This window comes from Protopterus annectens, chromosome 13.part0, assembly GCF_019279795.1.
Source record: "Protopterus annectens isolate FY-2018-M chromosome 13.part0, PAN1.0, whole genome shotgun sequence".
In the NCBI taxonomy this organism is placed as follows: domain Eukaryota; kingdom Metazoa; phylum Chordata; order Ceratodontiformes; family Protopteridae; genus Protopterus; species Protopterus annectens.
Genome location: NC_056747.1, coordinates 347409117 through 347432306, shown reverse-complemented (window position 1 = coordinate 347432306; position 23190 = coordinate 347409117). Strand labels below are relative to the sequence as shown.

Sequence of the window (23190 nt, the reverse complement as noted above, 5' to 3'; positions counted from 1 at the left end):
AAGGGAATTCCATCTCTTTGCTGTGTTCTGCTAAGTGTAGCAAGAGCCTCCAGGACAGTTACTTGACAGGGCAAAGTTTTAACAGACATTTTTGGTGGTAAACAAGTCATCCTGGAGGAAGAGGTATCTGAAAAAGTGTTTGTATAGATGGCTATTTATTTGGATTGCATAAGTGTTGAGTAAATCACATGTAATTTTGTTGGTCCAGTCATTCTATTCTCTATATAGCAATGCAGTGGTGGGTTTTATTTGGAAGATTTGTACCTTATTTTGCTGTTTTACTGGAGGTTTAAGTCTGTGTTGTTGACTTTTTTGCACATTAATAAGTACTGATGAGTACAAGATAGTAGGACAGAGTACTGGCCTAGCTTTTGTGAACTGTGAGTAATCAGTTAAGAATAACTTTGCTCTATAAAGTATTAAAATAGAACATTAAGGTTTAAATTCTTATATTTTAATTAGATATTTCCAGGAAGGGGGCAGATGTTCTTTTAAGGTGCTATCATGCAGCTAGCAGTGAAGATAAATTCCTTAACTATTTCCGTAATCATCTCCAGACTAGCCAGCTCCAGAGTGCAAAAGGAATCCCTGCTAGGAGCATGAAGATGCCAGGGAAATCACAAGGCACTACTGGCTAGCTGAAGAGCTGCAGATGGGGACTTAATAGTACGTGGAGGCAACCACACACCCCACAACCCAGCACTGCAAACCTCAGGGTGTCTGCCACTGCTTATATGAAGGGGTTATGACAAAAAAAAATCCCTTTATCTCACCAGAACGGCAGTTGCCAGAATAGAGGGAAAGGGGTACTGAGAAACATGAAAGAGAATACAAAAATTAGTTCCCTCCTAAAGTTTGGATACTTCTCTAACAACCACTTTCATAAACCTCTTCAAAATGTAAATACATTCATGAAAAGAAAAAAAAAATCAAGACTATTGAATTATCTTAAGAAACACAAACATTTAATAATAGAACAGCAGAAATTACTGCAAAACTTCTATGGAGAAATGGCCTAACTATATCTGTTCAGATACTGAAATAGTGAACCAAAGGAGTTACCCCCTGCTGCGCTGAAGACAAACTGAAGTTGTTTATTGGTATCTAGACATTGAAACCATTATTTACTGTGGCAAGTATATGATAAGCAGATGCTGTGTTACTTACTACTGTCAGGATGACATGGATTCAACTGCGGAGTTCTGAACAGATGTAAGAGGATCCGACATGTAAGCCGAGCACCAGGTTCTGAATCCTGCTCACTGCAGGCTGTAAAAGAAAAATCAAAAGATCTTCAATCAGAAACTACCTCAACAAAATGGGGGAAAATGTGTAGTAAACTACACCCCTCCCAGAAATGATCATTTCATCTCACTCTTGTAAGCTACTCAAACAAAGAAATACTAAGGCACAAAAAGCAGGATGTTTGAATGTTATCTGTTCAAAACACTTCCTAGCAAAATAAATACACATAATTCAGAATGAAGTGAGCCCATCAAACTAATTCTGGGAAACCAAACAATTTACTTTTACTCTTAACATGCCAGACAGGTTGCTCATGAACAATTAAACCAACAACCAAATGAAAAAGCAAAAAAAATGCATTAGGCATCAGCAAAAAAGAAGTCAGATGGTGCATACATCCAAGAATGTTCTCTAAAGGGAAGATTCACAGAAGGTGAGAATCAAGTCAAATAGCATCATCTATATACAAATTTACTACCACTTTCATCAAGCTTTGCTTTTTTCATGGTTCTTGTAAAAGGCACACTGTCAGCAGCCCCGTATTACAAGTGTCAGTCCAACACTAGTGAAGAACATACTAATTAACACAATAAAACAATACAGCTAAACTGACTGCCACACTAATAAATGGTTTGCAAGAAGTTAGCCTGCACGCCCCATCCCCACTTACAATATAAAGTCAAATTCAAAGAAGCTGTATTTTGAAGTAAATGGATTATTCCAAAGTAATGCACTCTCGTTGTGCTCATATTTGTCCATAAGTGCTCCTCCAAAAGTCTTACAATTTTTGTGTGTCAAGATTCTCATCACCAAAAGTGCAGAAGGCACCCCTGTCAGAAGAGCACCAAATACATACAACAAAACAGGTAGTTATGTACTCACCATAACTCTCGATGTATATGGTCCATCTCGCCTCACATTCTTTACTCATTGGTTCGGAGCAGAGAATCGGCTCCGAATCGGCTAACTTATTTCTCTAGCATGAAGTCTCTAATTGGCTGGGCTAACCCGGTATCCCAAGATGCACCTCGCCCTAGCCCCAGATCTAGTTTGCAGCCATTCCAGTCACACCCCATACACAACCACCACTGAAAGGAGCTCCAGCCAGAAAGGAAAGAAAAAACTGACACTGAAGGGTACTCAAAGCCAATTTTCCTCCAAATCCTACAGGAAGGGGGCAGGTGGGAGGGTACGTAAGAATGTGAGGCGAGATGGACCACATACATCGAGCATTATGGTGAGTACATTACTACCTGATGTTATGTGGTCCTATCTCGTCTACATTCTTTACTCATGGGGCAGTGTCCCCAGCACCTCCATCCTGGGCGGCTCATACGAAAATACTCCTGAGAACCGTAGAACCAAAGGAAGCCTGGCCCCTAGAAGCCGCGTCCAACTTGTAATGAGTAATAAAGGTGTGAGGAGAGGCCCAGGTGGCCGCAGCACAAACATCATCCAATGAAAGCCTGACATGGTAAGCTATTGATGTAGACACTGCCCTGGTAGAGTGAGCTTTGACAGGAAAAGGTAAATTTCTGCCTGCTGACGAATAGATAAAGGAAATACAATCTTTGATCCATTTAGAAATTGTGCTCTTGGAAATAGGACAACCTGTTCTGTTTTCTGAGGAGGACACAAACAGTTGATCAGACTTCCTAACATGCTTAGTCCTGTGTAAGTAGAATCTTAGTTGTCTGTGCACATCCAACTGGTGAAATCTAAACTCTGCTTTACTGGAAAAGTTTGGAAAGAACACAGGTAACTCAATAGACTGATGAAGATTAACAGTGGATGACACCTTAGGAAGGAAGGATGGGTTAAGTCTGAGGGAAACTCTGTCCTTATGAAAGGTCAAATACGGAGGTTTAATGGACAAAGCTTGAATCTCTGATACTCTTCTGGCCGATGTAATGGCTATTAGGAAAGCCGTCTTCCAAGATAGAAATTTTAATTCACAGGTGGCAGCCGGTTGAAAGGGCGGTGAAGTGATGGCTTGTAACACAAGGTTTAGATCCCATGGCATGACAGGTTCTGAAACAGGAGGGAGAGGTAACCAGGTGCCTTTCAAGAAGGCCTTACAGAGTTTATGGCCCATAACAGAAGGCTCGTAAGATGTATGAAAATTGGAAATTGCAGCCAGCTGCATCTTAATGGTAGCAGGCATGGAGCCCTGTCGGAAAAGCATGGCTAAAAAATCTAAGACCGATGGAATTGGGGCTGTGAAGGGGTCCAAACCTTGGGCCTGAGCCCAAATGGAGAATCTCTTCCATTTGCTGGAATAAATCCTTCTGGTGGAAGACTTATGAGACGAAGACAAGATGTGTACCACCTCAGGTGAAAAAGAATGTCGTCTAATTAGTGATGGAAGTGGGGCAGCCAGGCTGTCAACCTGAGGGTTTGCAGGGAGGGACGGAGCTGTCCTGACATGTGAGTCAGTAGGTCTGGCACTGTGTCCAGGGTCCAAGGACTGTCCACTGCGTACTGCTGAAGAAAGGGGAATCATACTTGTTGAGGCCAGTGTGGAGCAATTAGAATCACCCTGCTTCCCAAGGATATGGCTTTCTGAATCACTCTTGGTAACAAAGGAAACGGAGGGAAAGCATAGATCACACCGGGGGGCCAATCGTGGACTAGAGCGTCCCTGGGTGACTCCCCCTGTGGGGGGATCAGTGTGAAGTACTTGCTGCATTTGGCATTGAGAGGGCTGGCGAAGAGATCGCAGCAAGGCTGACCCCACCTGTTGAAAATTTGAACCACCACTCAGTTGTTCAGGGACCACTCGTAAGGCATCAGAATAGCTCTGCTCAGCCTGTCCGCTATCACGTTGGTCTTTCCCAGAATGTGTGTTGCCACTAAAAACCGTTGGGAAGACACTGCCCAATGCCACACTCGCGTGGCCTCTCTGCAGAGAGGATAAGACTTAGTTCCCCCCTGCTTGTTCAGGTACCACACCACGGACATGCTGTCCGAGTGAATTGTAATCGTTCCCAGAGGAAGAGAGCTTTGGAGTGCCCGCAATGCTAGTAACACCGCTCTCATCTCTAGAACATTGATGTGCAGGTGTACCTCGTGATCTTGCCACGTGCCTTGGACCATCCTGCCAAGATAATCCCCCCCCCAAAAAAAATCTGGGAGGCGTCTGTGGTCACCGTGGCCACTGTAGACATAGGAATCAAACTCCTCCCCTTGCCCAGATTGGTGGAAAATAGCCACCAGCGGAGGTCCTGTTTGCACCGTTCCATGAGAAGTATCAGGTGGGAAAGAGGAAGTTTCTGAAAGGACCACTGGGCCGAAAGGAGCCACTGTAGGATCTGCATGTGTAACCTGGCTAGAGGCACTAGCATGATGGTGGCCAGCCATGGATCCTAGGAGCTGGAGAACTAACCTGGCCTGAACTCTCTTGAGGGGCAACAATGTGTGAATCTGAGACTGCAGCACTTTTATCCTCTCTTGTGGCAGAAAGGCCCGCATTTGAATAGAGTCTAGCTCTGTGCCTACAAAAACAACACGCTGCGACGGCAGCAAGGCAGACTTTTCCCAGTTCAAGGTAATTCCTAGTTGTTAAAGTGTAGCGGTAGCCTCCCTGGCTTGAATGAGGAGATGCCTGGTGGGGGCGGTGAGAAGCCAATCATCCAGATATGGAAACACCTGGAATCTCAGGTGAGCGGTCACCACTGCCAAACACTTGGTAAGCACCCTGGGGGCTGTGGTGAGACCAAAGGGCAGGGCACGAAACTGGAAGTGACTGGCTCCCAGCCGTAAACGTAAGTGACTCCTGGATGCCTTGTCCATCTTGATGTGGTAATAGGCATCCATGAGATCGATGGAGCACATCCATACTCCTTTTTCCAGCAAGGGAAAAATGGACTGGAGTGACCATTCGGAACTTGGACTTCAGAACGTAGTGATTCAATCAGCTGAGATCCAGAATGGGTCTCAGGTCCCCCGTTCTTTTCAGCACCAAAAAGAGTCTTGAGTAAGTTCCTGATCCGATATGGTCTGAGAGGACTGGTTGGATGACTCCTTTTTCTAGCCGCTTTGAAACGTCTAGTGCTGCTTGATCCTGTTGACTGGGTGGAACGTCCGGGATTCTTTTGACTGGAGGGGGTGTTGATAAAAAGGGAATAGTGTAACCTCCAGTAACTATTTGAAGCACCCAACGATCCTGGGTGATGCTTTCCCAGGCTTACGGATGCAACGAAATTTGGCCCCCGGCTGGCTCCGGAACAGCACAGTCGGGCAACACCTCAGGAACGCTGAAAGGAAGACCCGCAAAAGGAATCGTGGTCTCCCGAATTGCGGGGGCCTCCTCTGCCTCTAGGACGGTGTCTTCTAGAATAATTTCCCCCTCCTCTGCCTCTGGAGGAGGACTCGCCTTGAGCGGCAGGGAAAGACTTCTGTGACTTCTTGATCCACATTTTCCCTCCTCTCTGAGCCTTGCGGTAAGGCCTAGAAGGAAGAGAGAAACGGGCCCCTATGGCAGACAGGGTCTGCCCCTCCTGTTCGCATCTGGTGAGGGTGTCTTTCACTTTGGTCCCGAAGAGTGAGGACCCATCAAAGGGGGCGTCAGTGAAAGAAGAATTAAAGGCCTCTGCAAATGACACAGGCGCATCCAGGCTTGGCTTCTGAGAGCTACACCTGAGCTAGCTGCCCTACTCGCCCCTTCAGCTGCATAGGATATGAGCCTCATGGACGAGTTGACAATGGAACCAAGGGTAGACAACTGGACGTTAACAGTCTGCGCTACCGCCTCAGGCATGTTACCCGTCAGAGTGACTCCTAGCTCCGTAAGATCTCTCTGGAGCAGAGTAAAATGACAAAGATAATTCAGCGACCGCAAAATAAAGGTCACTGAAGACAGGGTACGCTTCCCGTACTGGTCCATACTCCTGGACTCCTTGTTAGGAGGATGGACAGAAGGCGGCGGCTCTGCAACTTCCTGCTGAGTGGCTGCCGCCACCACCAAGGCATCTACAGAAACCCCTTTGGTCAGGAACTCTTTCCCCGGGGGAGCAAAAAGAAACTTATTTGGACGTCTGGGCCACGGAATCAGGGTTCTCCCACACCCTTCGACAAATCAGATCCAAGAGTTCATCGAAGGGTGGAGACACCCAGGAGGCGAAGGATTGAGCTCCGAAGGCCTTGAGGAATACCGACTCCTCCTCAGAGGGGGTCTTGGATGGCCAGTCGCCTCTCTGCCTCAAGATCTCCAGGATATTGGAGAAAGAGACATCGGAGGATGACTTGGGGGACCCCTTTGACTCCTCGAGGTCGGTATCGGAAGTGAGGGACTCGTCCTGGGAGTCTATGTGCTTCCTCTTGCACAACTTCTTTCTAGGGGGCTCCTCAAGCACCGACACTGAGGGGCCCTCAAAGTTGGGGACCGCTCATGGGGGTATCCTCAGACCTTCGGGCTCCTCCATACACGGATAGGGGGCGTCAGAGGCTCTAGCCGGGGGTGTAGGGGGAAGGAGTGACCGATCCGGGTGATGTAACTGAATCTGGCCAGTGGGCTCCTTATGGCCTCGAAGGCAGGTCCCCCCGAATCAGAGGACCGACCCATCTCCAAGACCACAACCGGAGTAGGGGGTCCCCGAGCCTATGCACCAAGAGGGAGGATCGGAACAGACAAGAGTCCCGAGGTATCCCCCCTCGGGTCCAACTGAGGAAACCAGAGTACCGAAAACAGAGGACGGAACTGACATGGTTGGAGCAGATGTTGGTTCCGATAAACTCGCAAGGGGTATCTGAGCCGACAGAAGAACATCACTCGGCGTGGAGCACTCCGGCACCGATGACACAGGGGCGAACGGAGGAATCATTGGTACAAGAATAGGGACTGGCTCCGGAGCCGACTGGGTCGGAGCAGAGAACAATTTTGCTAACACCGGCGACTGCAGGAGCCTCTGGACCACCTTATCCACATCCAAATCAGACAGCCTAGAGGATTTAGAGGAAATAGAAGGAGATCGGGATCTCCTACCCGGAGACTCATGCCTAACACTGGGTGACCGGCTCCAATAATATCGGGGCCAAGGTCGACTCCAGCACAAGAGATACCTCCTGCGGCCCCGAGGACAAGGGAGCCGAGGAGGCAGTATCCACTTTCGAAACCTTCTCCGGGGAGACAGATGGAGCCAGAGATCTTTTCTTGGCCTTGGATGTCTTAGGCTTTGTACTAGAAGAAGAGTCTAAGGACTCATCAAAAGAAAGCTTAACCAGGCCCTTCAAAATCAGCTTATTTTTTCTTTCCTGCAGTACCCTCGAGCTGAAGGCGTGGCAAAAACTACAGGACTCTTGCAGGTGAATAGCACCAAGACAATAAACGCAGATAGAATGCCCATCTGTAATGGACATCTTGTAGCCATATTTTGAGCATTTTTTAAACCCAGAGGGTTTATGCTCTTTAGACATAGTAATACACCCACTCAACCGACAATGACAGACACAAGAGGAAGGCGGGAAAACCAAACTACGAACAGCCAAGGAAACTCTAAATTAAACGTTTCTTTGGTGCAGCAAGGAAATCTAACTACCGACCAAAAAAACCAAACAAAACACAAGTTTACACGAAGAAAACAACACAGGAGAGGACTAGGTCCTCTAATTTAAACAGGCCTAGCCCGCCAAAACAGAGGGATACCCACAAAACACACCACTCGCTTACACAGTACACTCAAAATGAAAACTAGCTATTAAAATAGCTTTTTACAAGAAAACAGACTGCTAAAAACTTATGAAAAGTTTTGAAAAAGGGAACTTAGCCACAGCCAAGGGAGACCACGTCCTAACTTTACAAGCGGCAAACGAGATCTGGGGCTAGGGCGAGGTGCATCTTGGGATACCGGGTTAGCCCAGCCAATTAGAGACTTCATGCTAGAGAAATAAGTTAGCCGAGTCGGAGCCGATTCTCGGCTCCGAACCCGTGAGTAAAGAATGTAGGCGAGATAGGACCACATAACATCTGATATATTCCAGCCACAAAATAATAATTACAAAGGACCATAAAAAGTGGAAGAACCTCTCCATCTACATATACAATCTATCTGCTCCTGTCTTAACAAGGAAAAAAGGATGTCCCCTTTTTTAATCATATTTTGTATATTGGTGACTTCACACCTACTGCTTTTTAGGAATATTCCAGCAGTCAAAAAAATGACAGAACAGTATTTAAACATGGTTTTGGTTAAATTGTACTAAATATAAGGCAATTTCATGTTGCTGGAAGACAGTTTTCTTCCTGGAAAATGATGAAAAAGGAAAACTTTATTTTTTACATCTAATTCTCCTCTAACTAGTAAGCTTACTCATGCCAACCTTTATGTGATCCCCAAGCTTCATTAGGGATTCTAATGAGGAGGCTGTGCTCACAAGCAATAACCCCTTCCCACCAAACAGATGTGACCCAGCCTTATGCCGCATCATTCATTTCCTTTCCCCACCATGCTCCAAAAGGCATCCAAGTCACTAGTTGGACTTGGTTCTTCTGTATTGTAATCAGGTCTTAATTTCTCTATGCCAAATGAAGCAGCTTCGAAAAGGTAAAAACATACTTTGAGATTGTAGATGTCAGGTATAAAATCCACTTTACTTATTCCAATAGTTAGGTCACGTTATTACCCTTTACCATCACAGCCTCCTTAAAATCCATTCTGAATAATGACAACTACCAGAAGACCTTCAACAAACCCTCAGTGACCAAGCACACCCTTTTACTCACCACAGAAGGTACTATCTACAGTTTAAATACATATTCCTCACAACCTTACCCCTCTTCCCTTTGCTCAAATAGTATCCAGAATTCCATCACAATGCCAATTTTAAAAGCAGTAAAGGTAATGCAGATGATAAAGCTGTAAGAAAACATTCCAGCAAATAAACTACATAAGACTGATTCATTAATCATCTGTGACTCGGACAGAAGACTTGCCAGAACTCATCACTCAGACTGTCTGGCATGCCTACGAATGAAAAAGAAACCAGAAATAGGCTACACCTTCCCAAATATCAATTTCCCTGCCTTTTGAGAGACTGGCAATCCAGGCAAGAAAAAATCATGAATAAAAGATAGATCCCACCCCTAGCAATTCTTATGTCTACCAACACAAATTCAAAACTAAAATGCCTCTTACCCACATACAAAAAAGGAGTACATTTCTTTACATTCACTGACTAGCAAAAGTACATCCCCTTAGCCCTGGGTCCAGTGCTATAAAGGAATAAGGCAGCCTTCACTATGTCCTAGAAAACCCAGGCTCAAATACTCAACAGCCAACACTAACTTGCTTCTCCAACAGGACGGTTGAGGCCTGGCTCACCATACTGATGACATCTGCAAAGTCCAGCTGTATCAATCACAGCAATGAGTCTACAGCACTCTGCTTATGAAGGTACTAGCATGCATGGTAGGCATGCAAACATCATCTGAAACCAGCAACTGTACAACTCGCACACCACAGTAAGAGGACCAAGGTGAGAGAATCTGATCCCAGACATGAGGATAATGAATCCTGCTCCTGGTTTGCTTAGCACTAACTCAAGATTTATGAATGGGCTGTATGACTTTTGCATCAAGAAAATGAATGGGTTGACTGTATGGCTGGGAGGGTAGTCGAGCTCAATCTCTATTGACTGGTGACAAAAAAGAACATTCCTTAAGTCACTACCTAAAACTACTTACTTAAATATCATAGGCCCCGATACTGTACCCCTCAATGGCTTTCTATAAGAACACAAACTAGAAGTTGAGCAACTACTGAAACTTCACAGCCACAGCTCTTTCTTCACCTGCCATTATTTTTTGAAGATTCATCCAAATCCTTATCAAGTCCTGGCCCCCCTGACTCGAGTAAACAAACCACTGCTGAAAGGAGGCTATGAAGCTTAGAACATTACCTATTCAGCTAGAATTCTACCAAAGATTTTAATTTCTGCTAGGAAGTGCCAATGGTATCAACTCTGGCAGTATTACAACTGCAGATAGCCATCAATAAACTGGCTGACCTCAACTGCTATTTGGTTGGGATGCCCAGGGCTTCACTGACATTACAAATACTAACACTCTCTCACAGATCAGTAACCATCTCATTAGGGAGTCCCTATATCCTTGATCTGGTCCTCACAAATATGGCCACTTCTTGTACATCTCCAAATTTATCAACATGCCTAGTTAAATCAGACCATAATTTAGTGACTTTTTCCTTTAAAACTCATTATACTTCTCCTGTAAATAGCACTGTGTTTAGGGACTTCTCAAAAGCAAACTTTCAGTTACTTGATGACCTAAATAAACTCTGCTATAAGAGTCCTTCTCGAAAGGATCCCATTGATGAAGCTACCTATGACTCAGATAAGTCTCTATCTGCACCAAGTACAATAAGAAATTTAACAAGAAACCCCTGTGGTGAACTGGATTACCCATATAAATAATTTTTATAACCAGAAAAATAAACTGCTTAATGCTTATAAGAGGCTTAATTCTACCTACCTTTAGAAAACACTTACGCAAACCTAACAGTGGTTAAGGGAATCATTAGGAAACTCAAAGCTGAACATGAACTTAAAATAGCCACTTAAACCAAAAAAAACTGCAAATCTTTCTTTAAATATATCAGGAAGTAAAGAAAGAATACTCAACAACCATTAGAGCAAATATCCCACCTAACAAATGTAATGCAAATTTTCCTCAACTCGCAGTAACAGATTCCACAATCTTAGCCACCACTTTTAATTAGTATGGAATAAGTTCTCTCAGCCTTCTCAAAAACTAAGACTGCTACATCAATGGGCTCTGACAACATACTAGGTTGTCAGACTAACAGTTCCAAATATGACCTTTAAAAAAACACTACTAACCTCTTTAATCTAAGCCTCTCCATTGGTTGCATTCCTCAAGCCTGGAAAATAACTGTAATGCAATTACATAAAGGTGGCCCTGCCACGGACCTGGTAACTATAGACCCATTAGTTTCATTAACCTCATATGCAAAGCTATGGAGTGTGCTTTATCTCTGACCTCACTAACCTGTACATTGAAAAATCTCTTAACCCTGGACCCTCTTCAATTTGGGCTTTGTCAAAGGAAGATCATGCCTCTTTAACCTCATCAATGTCTTTGTAGTAGTAACTGAAGCAGTGGATAGTGACTGTGCAGTGCATACAGAATATCTACATGTGTCCATGGCCTTAGTCACTATTCTGCATGCAGGCATTACTGATACACTTGTAAATCTAAATATAAACCCTTATATTGTGAGATGGATAGCTAACTGGTTGTCTGATGGAACTCTGGTAGAGTTGCAGGTACCACTTCTGAAAGCAAAAATGTTACCAGTGGTGTACGACAGGGCTCACTTTTGGGTCTTCTCCTATTTGGCACATTTCTCAGACCTTCAGGCCAGCACTCCTGGTCTATGTTTAACTTGCAAATGACTAAACTGGATGTTTTTATTCAGTTTTCAACTGGACTCAATTGCTCCATCAGGAATTGGACCATGTCAACAATTGCTGAAATGACAATTGACTCAAATTAAATTAAAACAAAACACCTTATTTTGGTAAACAAAACAGTTTCACTTACCATATGGGTGATGCACCCTCTAATCGGACACTGCTGTAAGGATCTAGGTACTCCTGCTGATAATTCCCTATCATTTGACCATCACATCTGCACAGTACTTTGGAAAGCACTTTATCTAGTTCATCTAATTTCCAAAGGAATCTCCATTAAACCCAAACAAATCTTAATTCCCATTTGCTCATATCTAATCAGACCTATTATTGAACACAATGCATCTTTTGGCAACTTGAAAGATCTCAGGGATCCATAACTGAAAAGATAAGTTACTCAAAAATCTTAGTTATCAAGAGAGACAGGCAGCCCTTTCTCTGTACTCAGTCTGTTATAGACTCCTTCATGGAGATCTGTATCTAGCTTTTCAAGCCAAGAAAGATCCACCCCTATTTGACCTACTCCTCTGAACAACTAACAGCACCTCAAATACTCTATTAAAGGAAAGTACAGTTGGGTAAGAAATAGTTGTGTAAAATCTTACCATAACCATAGATGTGCTTTTTTTGTGTTGCAGTATTCTTTCCATATGGATTGTATTCCGCCCATCGACCCCAAGTTTGGCCTGTACAGAAAAGTTTAGAGCCACAACCTTTAAGTGGGACGTCACATGAAGACACAGACAATGTCAGCAATACAAGAGACATCTGCACACACAGTCTTCAGAATAAGAAAGCCCCATAAAGAAAGGAGTCTATAAGAAGCCTAAGGAGATCATCCTAGGAAAGAGCAAATTGTAGGGGGAAAGCGGGAGGGATAGAATACTGCAACACAGAAGAGAAGGACATCTATTGTTATAAAATTTTATACATCTATTCTCTGCTCTTCTATTCAGTGTTGCAGTATTCTTTACATATCAGAGAGTGCAAAAGCTGAAAGAAAACCCAAGGAGGAGGCTAGAGCAGGGAAAGGCTAAAGTACAGTTTTGTACCTAGCATAAATGCAGATGTTCGAGTGTAAACACTGCTGCAGTCATTACACTTGGGTTATCCTGCCATCAGGCGGTCCCGCAGTCAGCCAGAGTTCCAAAGCCTTGGTCCGGCGTCGGTTGCTGTCGCCTCCTTCCTGACGTCAGTCCACTCCAGCAGGGCAACAGCCACTTCAACTGCCTACCTCAGAGGAGTACCTACCAAGGATGTTTTGGAAGCAGCAACATGGAGTTCTGTGCATACCTTCACCAAACATTACCATTTGCCTTTATACTCCAAATCCAGAGCTGGCTTCGCCACTGCTGTACTGCAGGGCCTTATAGCCACCCCTAATGCCTTATAGATCCAGCCTCCCTACCTCAGCTTTGGGATTCCACCCAGGTGTAATGACTGCAGCAGTGTAACACGATGAACATAGTACAGTTTTGTACCTACCATAAATGTAGATGTTCGAGTGTAAACACTGCTGCAGTCCAGGTTACCCACCCTCCTTCCCCTCTTACTTTCTGGTATTCACCTAGGTCATATACCCTTTATTACCTATGGGGAATATTTGCTGGTAACTAAAAATGGTTGTTTGCTTTTCTTTTGTATTTTTTACTAGCAATTTGTATTGCCTACCTATTTGGGGGCACCTGACATCTGGAGCAAGAAAAACTGAAGAAAATGGTGTCAGCTGCATCTTATATACCCCTGTCACACTGACGTCAGGAAGGAGGCGATAGCAACCGACGCCGGACCAAGACTTTGGAACTCTGGCTGACTGCGGGACCGCCTGATGGCAGGATAACCCAAGTGTAATGACTGCAGCAGTGCAACACGAACATCAAGAAGCACCTTTCAGGAATCCATGCAGAATTGCCCTTGCTAAAATTGCCCTGGACCTGGAAAGAGTGCCCAATTTGTAAAGTTTGGTAAAAGTATGAACAGATGACCGATGGTAGCTTCCAGGATGGCATGAGCATCTAGACCTATAAAGAATGCCCCTGAGGATGCCAAAAATCTAGTGGAATGGGCATTAACAGAAGCCAATAAAAACTTCCCATGGAATTCATAACAAAACACAATAGTCTTAGAAATCCATGTGGAAATGATTTGTTTGGATAAAGGTAAACCCAGAGCCCTAGGATGAAAGGAAACAAAATGTTGGTCAGATCTCCTAATGGACTTAGGAGTATCTAGATAATATTGGAGTTGTCCATGAACATCCAAGGTATGCAAAATCCTCTCACTGGGGGATTGTGGTGAATGGGAAAAAGGTACGCAACTGGATGAACTGATTAAGAGAAAACTCATTTACCACTTTGGGCATGAAACTAGGATTAGTTCTCACGGATACCCTTGCCCTATGAAAAACCAGGAAAGGGAGGAAAAGCCATCACAATGCCTGAATGTGAGGCCTTTCTAGCAGTGGTTAAGCTAACAGAATCACAGTTTACCATGTGCAGAACTTCAGAGAGGCATAAGCTGCTGAGTCAAAAGGGGCCTGATTACGTTTTACCAACATACAGTTAAGATCCCAAGGAAGAGGAACTGGTTTTCTGGGGGGGGGGGGGTCTTAAATGTAAGACGTCTTTAAGAAAAAGTTTTCTAACCTAGAAGCTAAGGGGAAGTTTACAGTCAAACATACAGAGAGCAGAAAGTACATGTACACTTACCATACATGTAGATGTTAGAGTGTATTCACTGTTGCAGTCATCACTTTTAGGTTATCTGCCTAAACGTAGCCCTCAGCCGACCTGAATAACAGTGTCTTCAGATTTCTCCGTCGGATGCTGTCGCTTCTTCCATGATGTCAGGTCGTCAGGGGTATAAAACATGCAGCCGAGGTCATTACATCAGTTTTTCTTGCCCCAGATGTCAGGTGCCACCACAATAGGGAGCACTTACATGGTATGGAACACCCCCAGCAAAAAGCAAATACACATGGTATAATATATACCAAACAAGGAGGAAAAATAAAAGTCAAGAGAAGTCAGGGGGCTTGAGGGAGGGTAACCAGGACTGCAACAGTGAATACACTCTAACATCTACATTTATGGTAAGTGTACACAGCTGTATTATGTTCTTAGTGCTTCACTGTTACAGTCATCACATTTGGGTTGATTCCCAAAGCTAAGAAAGGGTGGAGGTAGTTAAAGAGCATTAGGGTTAGCAATAAGGCCCTGTAAGACTGCTGTGGCAAATCCAGCTCTGGATTTAGAAAAGATAGGCAGATGGCAACGCTTGGTGAAGGTATGTACAGAACTCCAGGTTACAGCTTCCAGGATGTCCCTGGTAGGGACTCCTCTGAGAAATGCAGTAGAGGTAGATGCAGTCCTGGTGGAATGTGTTTTTATCCCTTGTGGGTTAGGTTTTCCATGGTGTTCGTAGCAGAAATGGATGCAATGTGCTATCCATTTGGGAATGGTTTGCTTTGAAATGGCCTTCCCCCTCTGCCTCTGCAGCAAAGCTAATTAGCAGCTGGCCAGATTTTCTGAGAGGCTTAGTCCTGTCTAAATAGAATTTAAGCTGTGTACATCCAGAGAATGCAGTATCCTTTCTCCTTTATTCTGAGGATTAGGGAAAAAAGGCAAATGAATGTACTGACACCACCTTGGACATAAAGGATGGATTAGTCCTGAGGGAAACCCTGTCACCATGGAAGATAATGAAGGGTTCCACTGCCATGAGGGCCTGCAGTTCAGACACTCTTCTTGCTGAAGTGATGGCTAGAAGTAAAGCTGTTTTCCAAGGAATGTCAACTCTGCTATAGAAGCTGGTTAAAAAAAAATGGGGGGGGGGGTTCCAATACAAAGTTAAGGTCCCAGGCTGGAGTAGGAGCTCTCCTGGGGGGGGGTCTTAAATTTTTGGCCCCTCTAAGGAATTGTTTTAGCAGGAGATGAAAGAAGAGTGGTGGCTCAATATTATAATGTGCTGATATGGCAGAGGCATGAATCTTAACTGAAGAGAAATACAGGCCCTTGTGGAGCATTTCTGTTAATCTAGAATACGAGTTAAGCTGGGCACTGTTGTGCCCATCCCCTGAGCCTGGCTCCATGAACAGTATCTTTTCCACTTTTCTGAATGGGATTTTCAAGTACTAGGCCTCCTTGCCTCAAGAATGACATCAAGCACCTTACTGAGGGTTGCTGGAGGTGAGCACAGGGAATTAGCCAGGCTGCAAGGTTCAGGGTTTGAAGCTGAGGGTGCAGAATCTGACCCGCCTGCTGGGGCAGCAGGGAGGGGGGGTCTGAGGCAGGTGCCAAGGTTGCAGCACTGTCAGACTATGCAAAAGGGGGTACCAGTGCTGGCGTGGCCAGTCTGGTGCAATCAGTATTGTCCTTGGCTTGTCCTGGTTGATCTTTAGTAGAACCTTCAAGAGGAGAGACAGAGGGAAAGGCATAAACTGAGAGGATTTCCAGGTAAAGGACAGGGCATCCACTTTCCAAGCTTGACTGTGGGGAGTTCTGGATCAGAATTTGTTCAATTGGTAGTTCTGAGGGGAGGCAAACAGGTCTACCCTCTGGTGTCCCCCATTTGTTCCTCAAGAGCTTGAATATTACGGGTTCCAGTTTCCATTCTTGTGGGTCCATGAGATTTCTGCTCAAGTCATCTGCCAGTGAATTTAGTTTGCCTGACAGGAATTGAGCTTGTAGGTTCACTTAGTAGCTCAAGGCTGTGTTCCACAAGACCATGGCTAGTCTGCAGAGTGGGTAGGAATGGGTTCCCCCCTGCTTATGTACCACATAACTGTGGTGTTGTCTGTATTTAGCAATAGTTGTCCTGGAAGAATAAGGTCTTTGAAGGCTGTCAGAGCATTCTATACAGCTAACATTTCTTTTTGATTTATATGCAAGTGCATCTGATTTGGGTTCCATTTGCCCTGAATGCACTGCCCTGCCATGTGAGCCCCCACATGCATACTCTGATGAGTCTGTTAGGGTTTGGGTGGCAGGGGGGTAGAGTGAAAGGAAGACCTTGTTGTGGTAGCAGGCCTCTGCCCAACAAAGGAACTCTGCCCTTAGACATGGAATGATAGGAATCATTGTTTCCAGGTCCTGAGAATGTTGACACCACAGACTTTTTAGATACCTTTGAAGTTTCCTCATATGCAGTCTTACATATGGAATTAACAGAATGCAAGAGGCCATCAACCCCAAGGCTTGCAGATTTTCCTTGCAGATAGCTGGGTTTTTGTGGCCAGTAGTTTGAAGTAGGTTGTCAAATGAACTTGTTTCTCTGGAGTGAGGAATGCCATCTGGGAAGTTGTGTTCAAGCTTGCTCCCAGGAATACAATCTGTTGGCAGGGTAATAGATGTGATTTCTTCTTGTTGATGGTGTACCCCAGTGAAGTTATAAGTCTCTTTACAAATGCCAGGTGGTGTAATAGCAAGTACTGACTCTCTGCTTGAATCAGGCAATTGTCCAAGTATGGGTAAATCTGAATATTTCTCTGCCTGCAAAATGCAATGGATGGAACTAGGCACTTTGTGAATACCCTGGGTGCAGTAGATAAGCCAAAGGGAAGTGCAGAGAACTGATAGTGCATGGAGTCTGCCCTGAAGCGTAGGTACTGTCTGCAGGATTTCCTTATTTGGATGTGCAGGTAAGCTTCTTTTAAGTCTAGAGTTGCCAGCCAGGCATCCTTGGCTAGCATAGGAAGAAGCTGTTGAAGAGTTAGCATTTTGAATTTTGGAACCACCAGAAAGGTGCTGAGAATAGAAAGGTCCAGGATAGGACGCCAGGAGTTTTCTTTTCTGGGAACCAGGAAAAATCTTGAATAAAAACCTTGTCCCCTTTGTTCTGCTGGGACAGGATGAATAGCCCTAATACTGAGGAGAGAAAGCACTTGTTTTTGGGCCTCCGCCCACTGGTTTGGGGGGAGGTCTGGCCATCCACTTGGGGTTGGGAGTGACTGGAAGTGGAATCTGTAGCCTAGGGAAACTATGTTTAAAACCCATTTCTCTTGGGTAACGAGTCCCCAGTTTTTTGCATACAGGGCGAGCTTTCCTCCTAAGGGAGCAAGAAGTTGAGCAAGGCTTGTTAAAGTTAAGGATAAGTCATTGTGCCATCTTTCCAAAGGGGGTGGCTTACTACTCCCTGCTTTGGAAGTGCCCCCCCCCACTGCTTAGATCTGTGCATAGCCTGAGATTGAAGTCTTGGTGGTCTGCTGCTCCTGGGTTTGGACTGAGAAGGCCTGGAAGGGACTGGAAAGGACCAGTTTTTTGAAGGCCAATGCCTACTGAATCTAGGTGGCTGTACTTGTAAGAAATCTTTAACAGTTTGCATAGATTTGGCTTTTTCCTCCATCCTTTTGAGGACTTCTGCTTTGTTGTCAAAAAGGTCCTCTTAGTTTAAGGGTGCATCCAGTAATTTAGCTTTAACATGATCTGACAAGTTTTGTTCCTTAAGCCAAGCATGCCTTCTAAGTACAGACCCAGTGACAGCAGCCCTGCAAGATGCTTCTAATGCATCAAAACCACATTGTAAAGTATGTTTACCTACTTGGCAGCAGAATGCATTAACTCGTGTAAATCTGTGTGTTCAGCACAGTCAGGAATCAACATAATTTTCTGTTTAATTAATCCCACAATATGCTGCTGATAATTTAACATATGAAACTGGCAATTTAAAGCCCTAATGGCCAAAGTAGCAAAAGTATATACCTTCTTACCCCATCTGTCTAAAGCTCTAGAATCCCTATCAGAAGGGGTAGGATTTTTGGCAGAAGTAGCCTTAATGCCTTTTGGTCCTTGGGAAATGGTCTCTGGATCCGCAGTAGGATTCCTGAAAAGGAATTTGTGAGTGTCAGGTACTCTGTAGTACCTGTCAAGTTTCCTGGGAGCTCGAGGCAAAGTGTCTGGGGTAAAACTGGCTTCCAAGTAAACATCATCTACAATCTCCAAAACAGGAGGGATAGCTAGAGGCCTGTGTTGAGGCAGGTTTAAAAATTCCCCAAGTCTCTTTTTGGACTGAGAATAGTCCTGGCTTTCCCAGCGGAAATACTCCCCTAAGGGTATGGCAAGGCTTCACCAAAAGAAAAACCTTCTGGAGGGGAAGCAGAGGGAATGGAATCCTCTGCATCAGAATCCTCATAAGTAGATAAGAGTAAATCCTGGTAGTCAGAAGGAACAGAGATATCAGATTCCCGATCAGAAGAATCAGAAAGAAAATCAGTTCTAGGTCTCGGAGGGGGGAAGGCTGGCTTCCTCTAATTACGGTAATAAGGTCTTCAGCAATTTCTAATAATTTGTTTTTGAGGCATATGGGCCTGAGAATGCACTTTAGTCATCGGTTTTCTATGCTTAGTGCGAGCTTTAGGCCTTCAGGAATTCAGTATTCTTAGCTTGAAATGAAGTCTGTTTAATATGAAAATCGGTAGGCCTGAATACACCCTCAGAAGCCAATGCCTGCACAGCGGCTCCAGACCCATCCAAGGTAGAAACATCCACAGGTTCCATAGTCGAAGAAGCATCTCGTGGCATACCGGACTCTGAATGGGTCTCAGTAGAGGCCTGCGAATCTGTAGTAGCAGGTATCAGGGGCTGCAAAACTCCTCAGAGTACCGCCGGACTGGCAACTAGCTTATCGGAAACGTCGTCGGCAGTTTTGGACCTATGCGGTCTGTCTTTATCCTTATAGTTTTTCAGAAGATCGGTAGTCGGATGGCTTTCCGAAGCCATTTCGGAGTACGGAGATCAAGAACAAAAGTATTTAGCTACAAAAATAGCCTGACAACAAATAATTCGGGCGTTGAACAAGGCAAAAAAACAACAGCGAGGGATGTTGTGGCCTGGGCCTAAACAGGTGAAGCAGTAAGAATGAAACTCTCCATGAGATACTTGCTTTCCACAGGCAAGACAATTGTTAATTTTTTCTGACATCGGTTAGAGCAAGAAAAAAGGATTCCCAACGGGATACTTAACTTTTGAAGACTTCAGGTCTGAAACTCGAAAACGAAAATTTCAGGAGTCGGCCGACTGGCACTTATGAACTGCTTCTGCTTCGGGCACCGCACGGCAAGAAAGACTGATGTAATGGAGTCGGCTGCAGTTTTATACCCCTGACGACCTGACGTCATGGAAGAAGCGACAGCATCCGATGCAGAAATCCGAAGACTCTGGTATTCAGGCCGGCTGAGGGCTACCCACAGGCAGATAACCCAAAAGTGATGACTGCAACAGTGAAACACGAAGATCAATGGATTAACTGAGGAATATAAAAGACCACTGTTGAAAGTACTAAAAGTGCTAAGGGAATGTCTGCACCAAAGGGATCCTCTTTCCTTTTTTGGCACCAAATGGAAAATCTTTTCCACTTGGAAATGTAAGATTTTCTAGCATTGGGTTTCTTGGCCTCCTGCAAAACCCATAGCATGTCCTTAGAGAATAGGTATCTGAAAGGGATCAAAAGCTCATCACCCAATGGTTAGCTGTAGAATTGACACATGGGGGTGAATCAATGATCCCTTGTCCTGAGTGAGCAGGTCCAACCGGTGAGGTAACTTGTAGTGATGACCCTTGGCTAATTGCAGAAGGGGGAACCAGTGCTGTGTTGGCCAAAAGAGGGTCACTAGCACGATTTTGGGGTTTTCCCGTACAATTTTCAACAGGACTTTATGAATCAAGGGGAGGAGGAAATGCATAGAGAAACAACCTCTACCATGAAAAGACAGAGCGTTCACCTTCCACACTTGAGGGTGAGGTACCCTTGGACAAAAGTGAGGAAGTTGTCTGTTCATAGGGAAGGCAAAAAGGTCCAAGTTCTGGAATACCCCACCAGTGAACTAGATCTAAGAATACATCCCTGTGAAGCATCCACTCATGGGATTGTGTCACAGATTTGCTTAACGAGTCTGCTACCAAGTTCTGACCTGAAGGAAGGTACAAAGTATGTAGAGTCACTTTGTATTCCGTAGCCAACTCCCAAGCCTTGATGGCCAACCAACAGAGAAGATAAGATTTTGTGCCCCCCTGCTTGTTTATGTACCAAAGGACAGTGGTATTGTCTGTGAGAATCTTGAGTGTGCCTGGCTGAAACAGCCCTCATTTCTCTGATGTTGATATGCTCCTTCCTTTGAGAAGGGGACCGAAGACCCTGAACCTTCTTGGAAGCAAAGGCTGCTCCCAAAGTCTGAGGCATCTGTGAAGAGTTGCTTAAGTGGTTGAGGTATCTGAAGAGGTAGGCCAAGGTTCAGACAGAGTTGCTCCATCCACCAATGCAACTCTTTTTTTCAGACAGGGGAGCAGGGGAATCAATGCTTGGACCAAACTGTCTTTAAGAACCACTGGAACTTCCTCATGTGCAGTTTTGCAAAGGGCAACATGGGGATAGTGGAGGTCATGAAACCCAGCAATCTCAAACTCCCTGGCCGTAATGGAAGTAAGAGGCAGAAGAGCCTCCATGAAAGTCTTGAGATAAAACCATCATGAAGTCTGTGTGGAACCTGTACCCTAGGAATGTAAGATCTTGACTTGGTGAAAGGGCTGATTTTTTTTAAACTTTATGGAGAAACTCAGGGCCTGCAGAAAGAAAACAGCTATGTTCTGATGCTGGGTTAACACGTCTGGACTATTGCCCAGAAACAGCAGATCGTCCAAGTATGGGTAAACTTGTAGGTCTTTTAGCCTTAAATAAGCAATAGCTGGGGCCAGGCATTTTGTGAATACTCCTGGAGCAGTAAAAAGGCCAAAGGGCAAAGCAGTAAGCTGAAAGTGCAAGGAACTCGCTGTGAAAAACTTCCTGAAGTGGGGATGAATGGGGATATGTAAGCATCCTTGAGATCCAGAGAAGCTAAGGCGGCTTGAGGAGGGACCAGGGGAAGAAGAGTAGGTAGGGATAGCATTCTGAAAGAAGGCACCACCAGGAAAGTGTTTAATAGGTTAAGATCTAATATAAGACTCCAAGGACCATCTTTCCTTGCAACTAGAAACATTCTGGAGTTGAATCCCCTCCCCATTTGGTCTGGAGGGACAGACTGGATGGTGCCTTGATGGGCAAGTTCAGCAAGTATCTAGGGAAACAGATGAAGCTCACTGGAGGGGAATTGAGGTATTCCCCAAAAGGGAGGAAGGGTCTCCCAAGTCATAAAATATCGCTTTGAATACCTGAAATCACCCAGGAGTCGTAAGTGATTTTCATCCAAGCAGAAAGAGAGAGTCAAAAAGACAAGGGGGTATGACTTGGAAGAGGGAGCAGATTGTCACAGAAAACTATGTCTAGGTTGAAAGGGCTGCTGAGAAGGAGCAGCAGAAGTAACAGTCTTAGCCTGTGGAAGTCTCCTGGAAGACGTACGAGGCCTAGTTCCAGGAGGAGTAGAAGTGGGGGAGCGAGCAAGTTTCCTAACAAATGGTGGCGTGCCTGGGAAGTTCCTATGAAATTTTGAAACTGGTGAAACAAGCAGGTGTTTCAAATCCTGAAGCTCCTTGCTTCTTACTGTAGTGATTTCAACAGTTCTGCAGCTGCTTTGCAAAGAGGGTGGAATTATCAAGAGGGGCATCAAGCAATTTTGCCTTTATATCAGGGAGCACCTGGAGACGTAACCAGGAATGCCATTTGAGAACAGATCCAAAAGCTGCTGGTCTGGAAAAGGCCTCAACTACACCGTAACTACACTTGACTGAGTGTCTAGCTACCTGGCAGGAGGCTGACATAAGTGACAGGGCCAAAGATTTAGCCTCAGAGTCAGGCAAAGGGGAAAGAGCCTGGGTAGCATGAGTGAGTAAGGCCAAAGCACGCCCAGACATGCTTGTCCGATAATTTAAAGAACAGACAGCCAAGGTGGAAGAGGTACAAATCTTCTTACCGAAACTTTCCAAAGTTTCTTTCCTTGTCAAAAGGAAGCAGTGTGGTAGAGAGAGGCAACCGTGAAGACTTATCTGAAGTAATGGAAACAGCTGGTTCAGCTGAGGGGCATTTAAAAAGAAACTTATAGTCCTCAGGGACCTTATAAAGGTGATCAGGTCTTTTAGGTGGAGAGACCTGACAGTTAGGGCTCTTAGATGATGCCTTAAAGGCATCTAGGAAGGCTGGGCAGAACTGAAAGAGCAGGGGCGTCCAGCTGGAGAAATTCATATGTCTTTTGTTCTTTTGAGATTTGAGACACATCCCACTTAAAGTATTCCCTCATTTTATTAATAGTTTCCCCAAAGGAAAGCTCTTCAATGGGAGAGTCACCCCCAATGAACTCTTCCTCCGGGGAAGTATATTCTAGTGGAGAAGGGATCTGAGTGGAATATGCTAAGGAGTCTTCATTTGAGAAAGACTTCTCAGAATCAGTGTCATGAATATGGAATTCCCCAGGCTGCCCTGAAGGCGGCCCTTGGACCCTGACGGTAGCACTGGGGAAGATGAGAAGGCCAGGCCTGCTACAGGAGAAGCAGGATCCGTAGGCCTTTGAGCCATAAAAGCCTTAATGAGACCATGTGAAAAACTCCCCAATCTGACTTAAGGGTAGGAGGAGCA

The 23190-nt window shown here is 44.8% G+C and overlaps 1 protein-coding gene across 1 annotated transcript in view; it reads right to left on the bottom strand.

Moving 5' to 3' along the window:
- MED12 (mediator complex subunit 12) overlaps window positions 1-23190 on the bottom strand; it is a 4088267-nt gene that overhangs the window by 1779696 nt on the left and 2285381 nt on the right. Inside the window, exon 24 of the mRNA XM_044054827.1 lies at window positions 1168-1269. Coding sequence (XP_043910762.1) covers window positions 1168-1269 — 102 coding nt within the window. The remainder of the gene's footprint in view (window positions 1-1167; window positions 1270-23190) is intronic.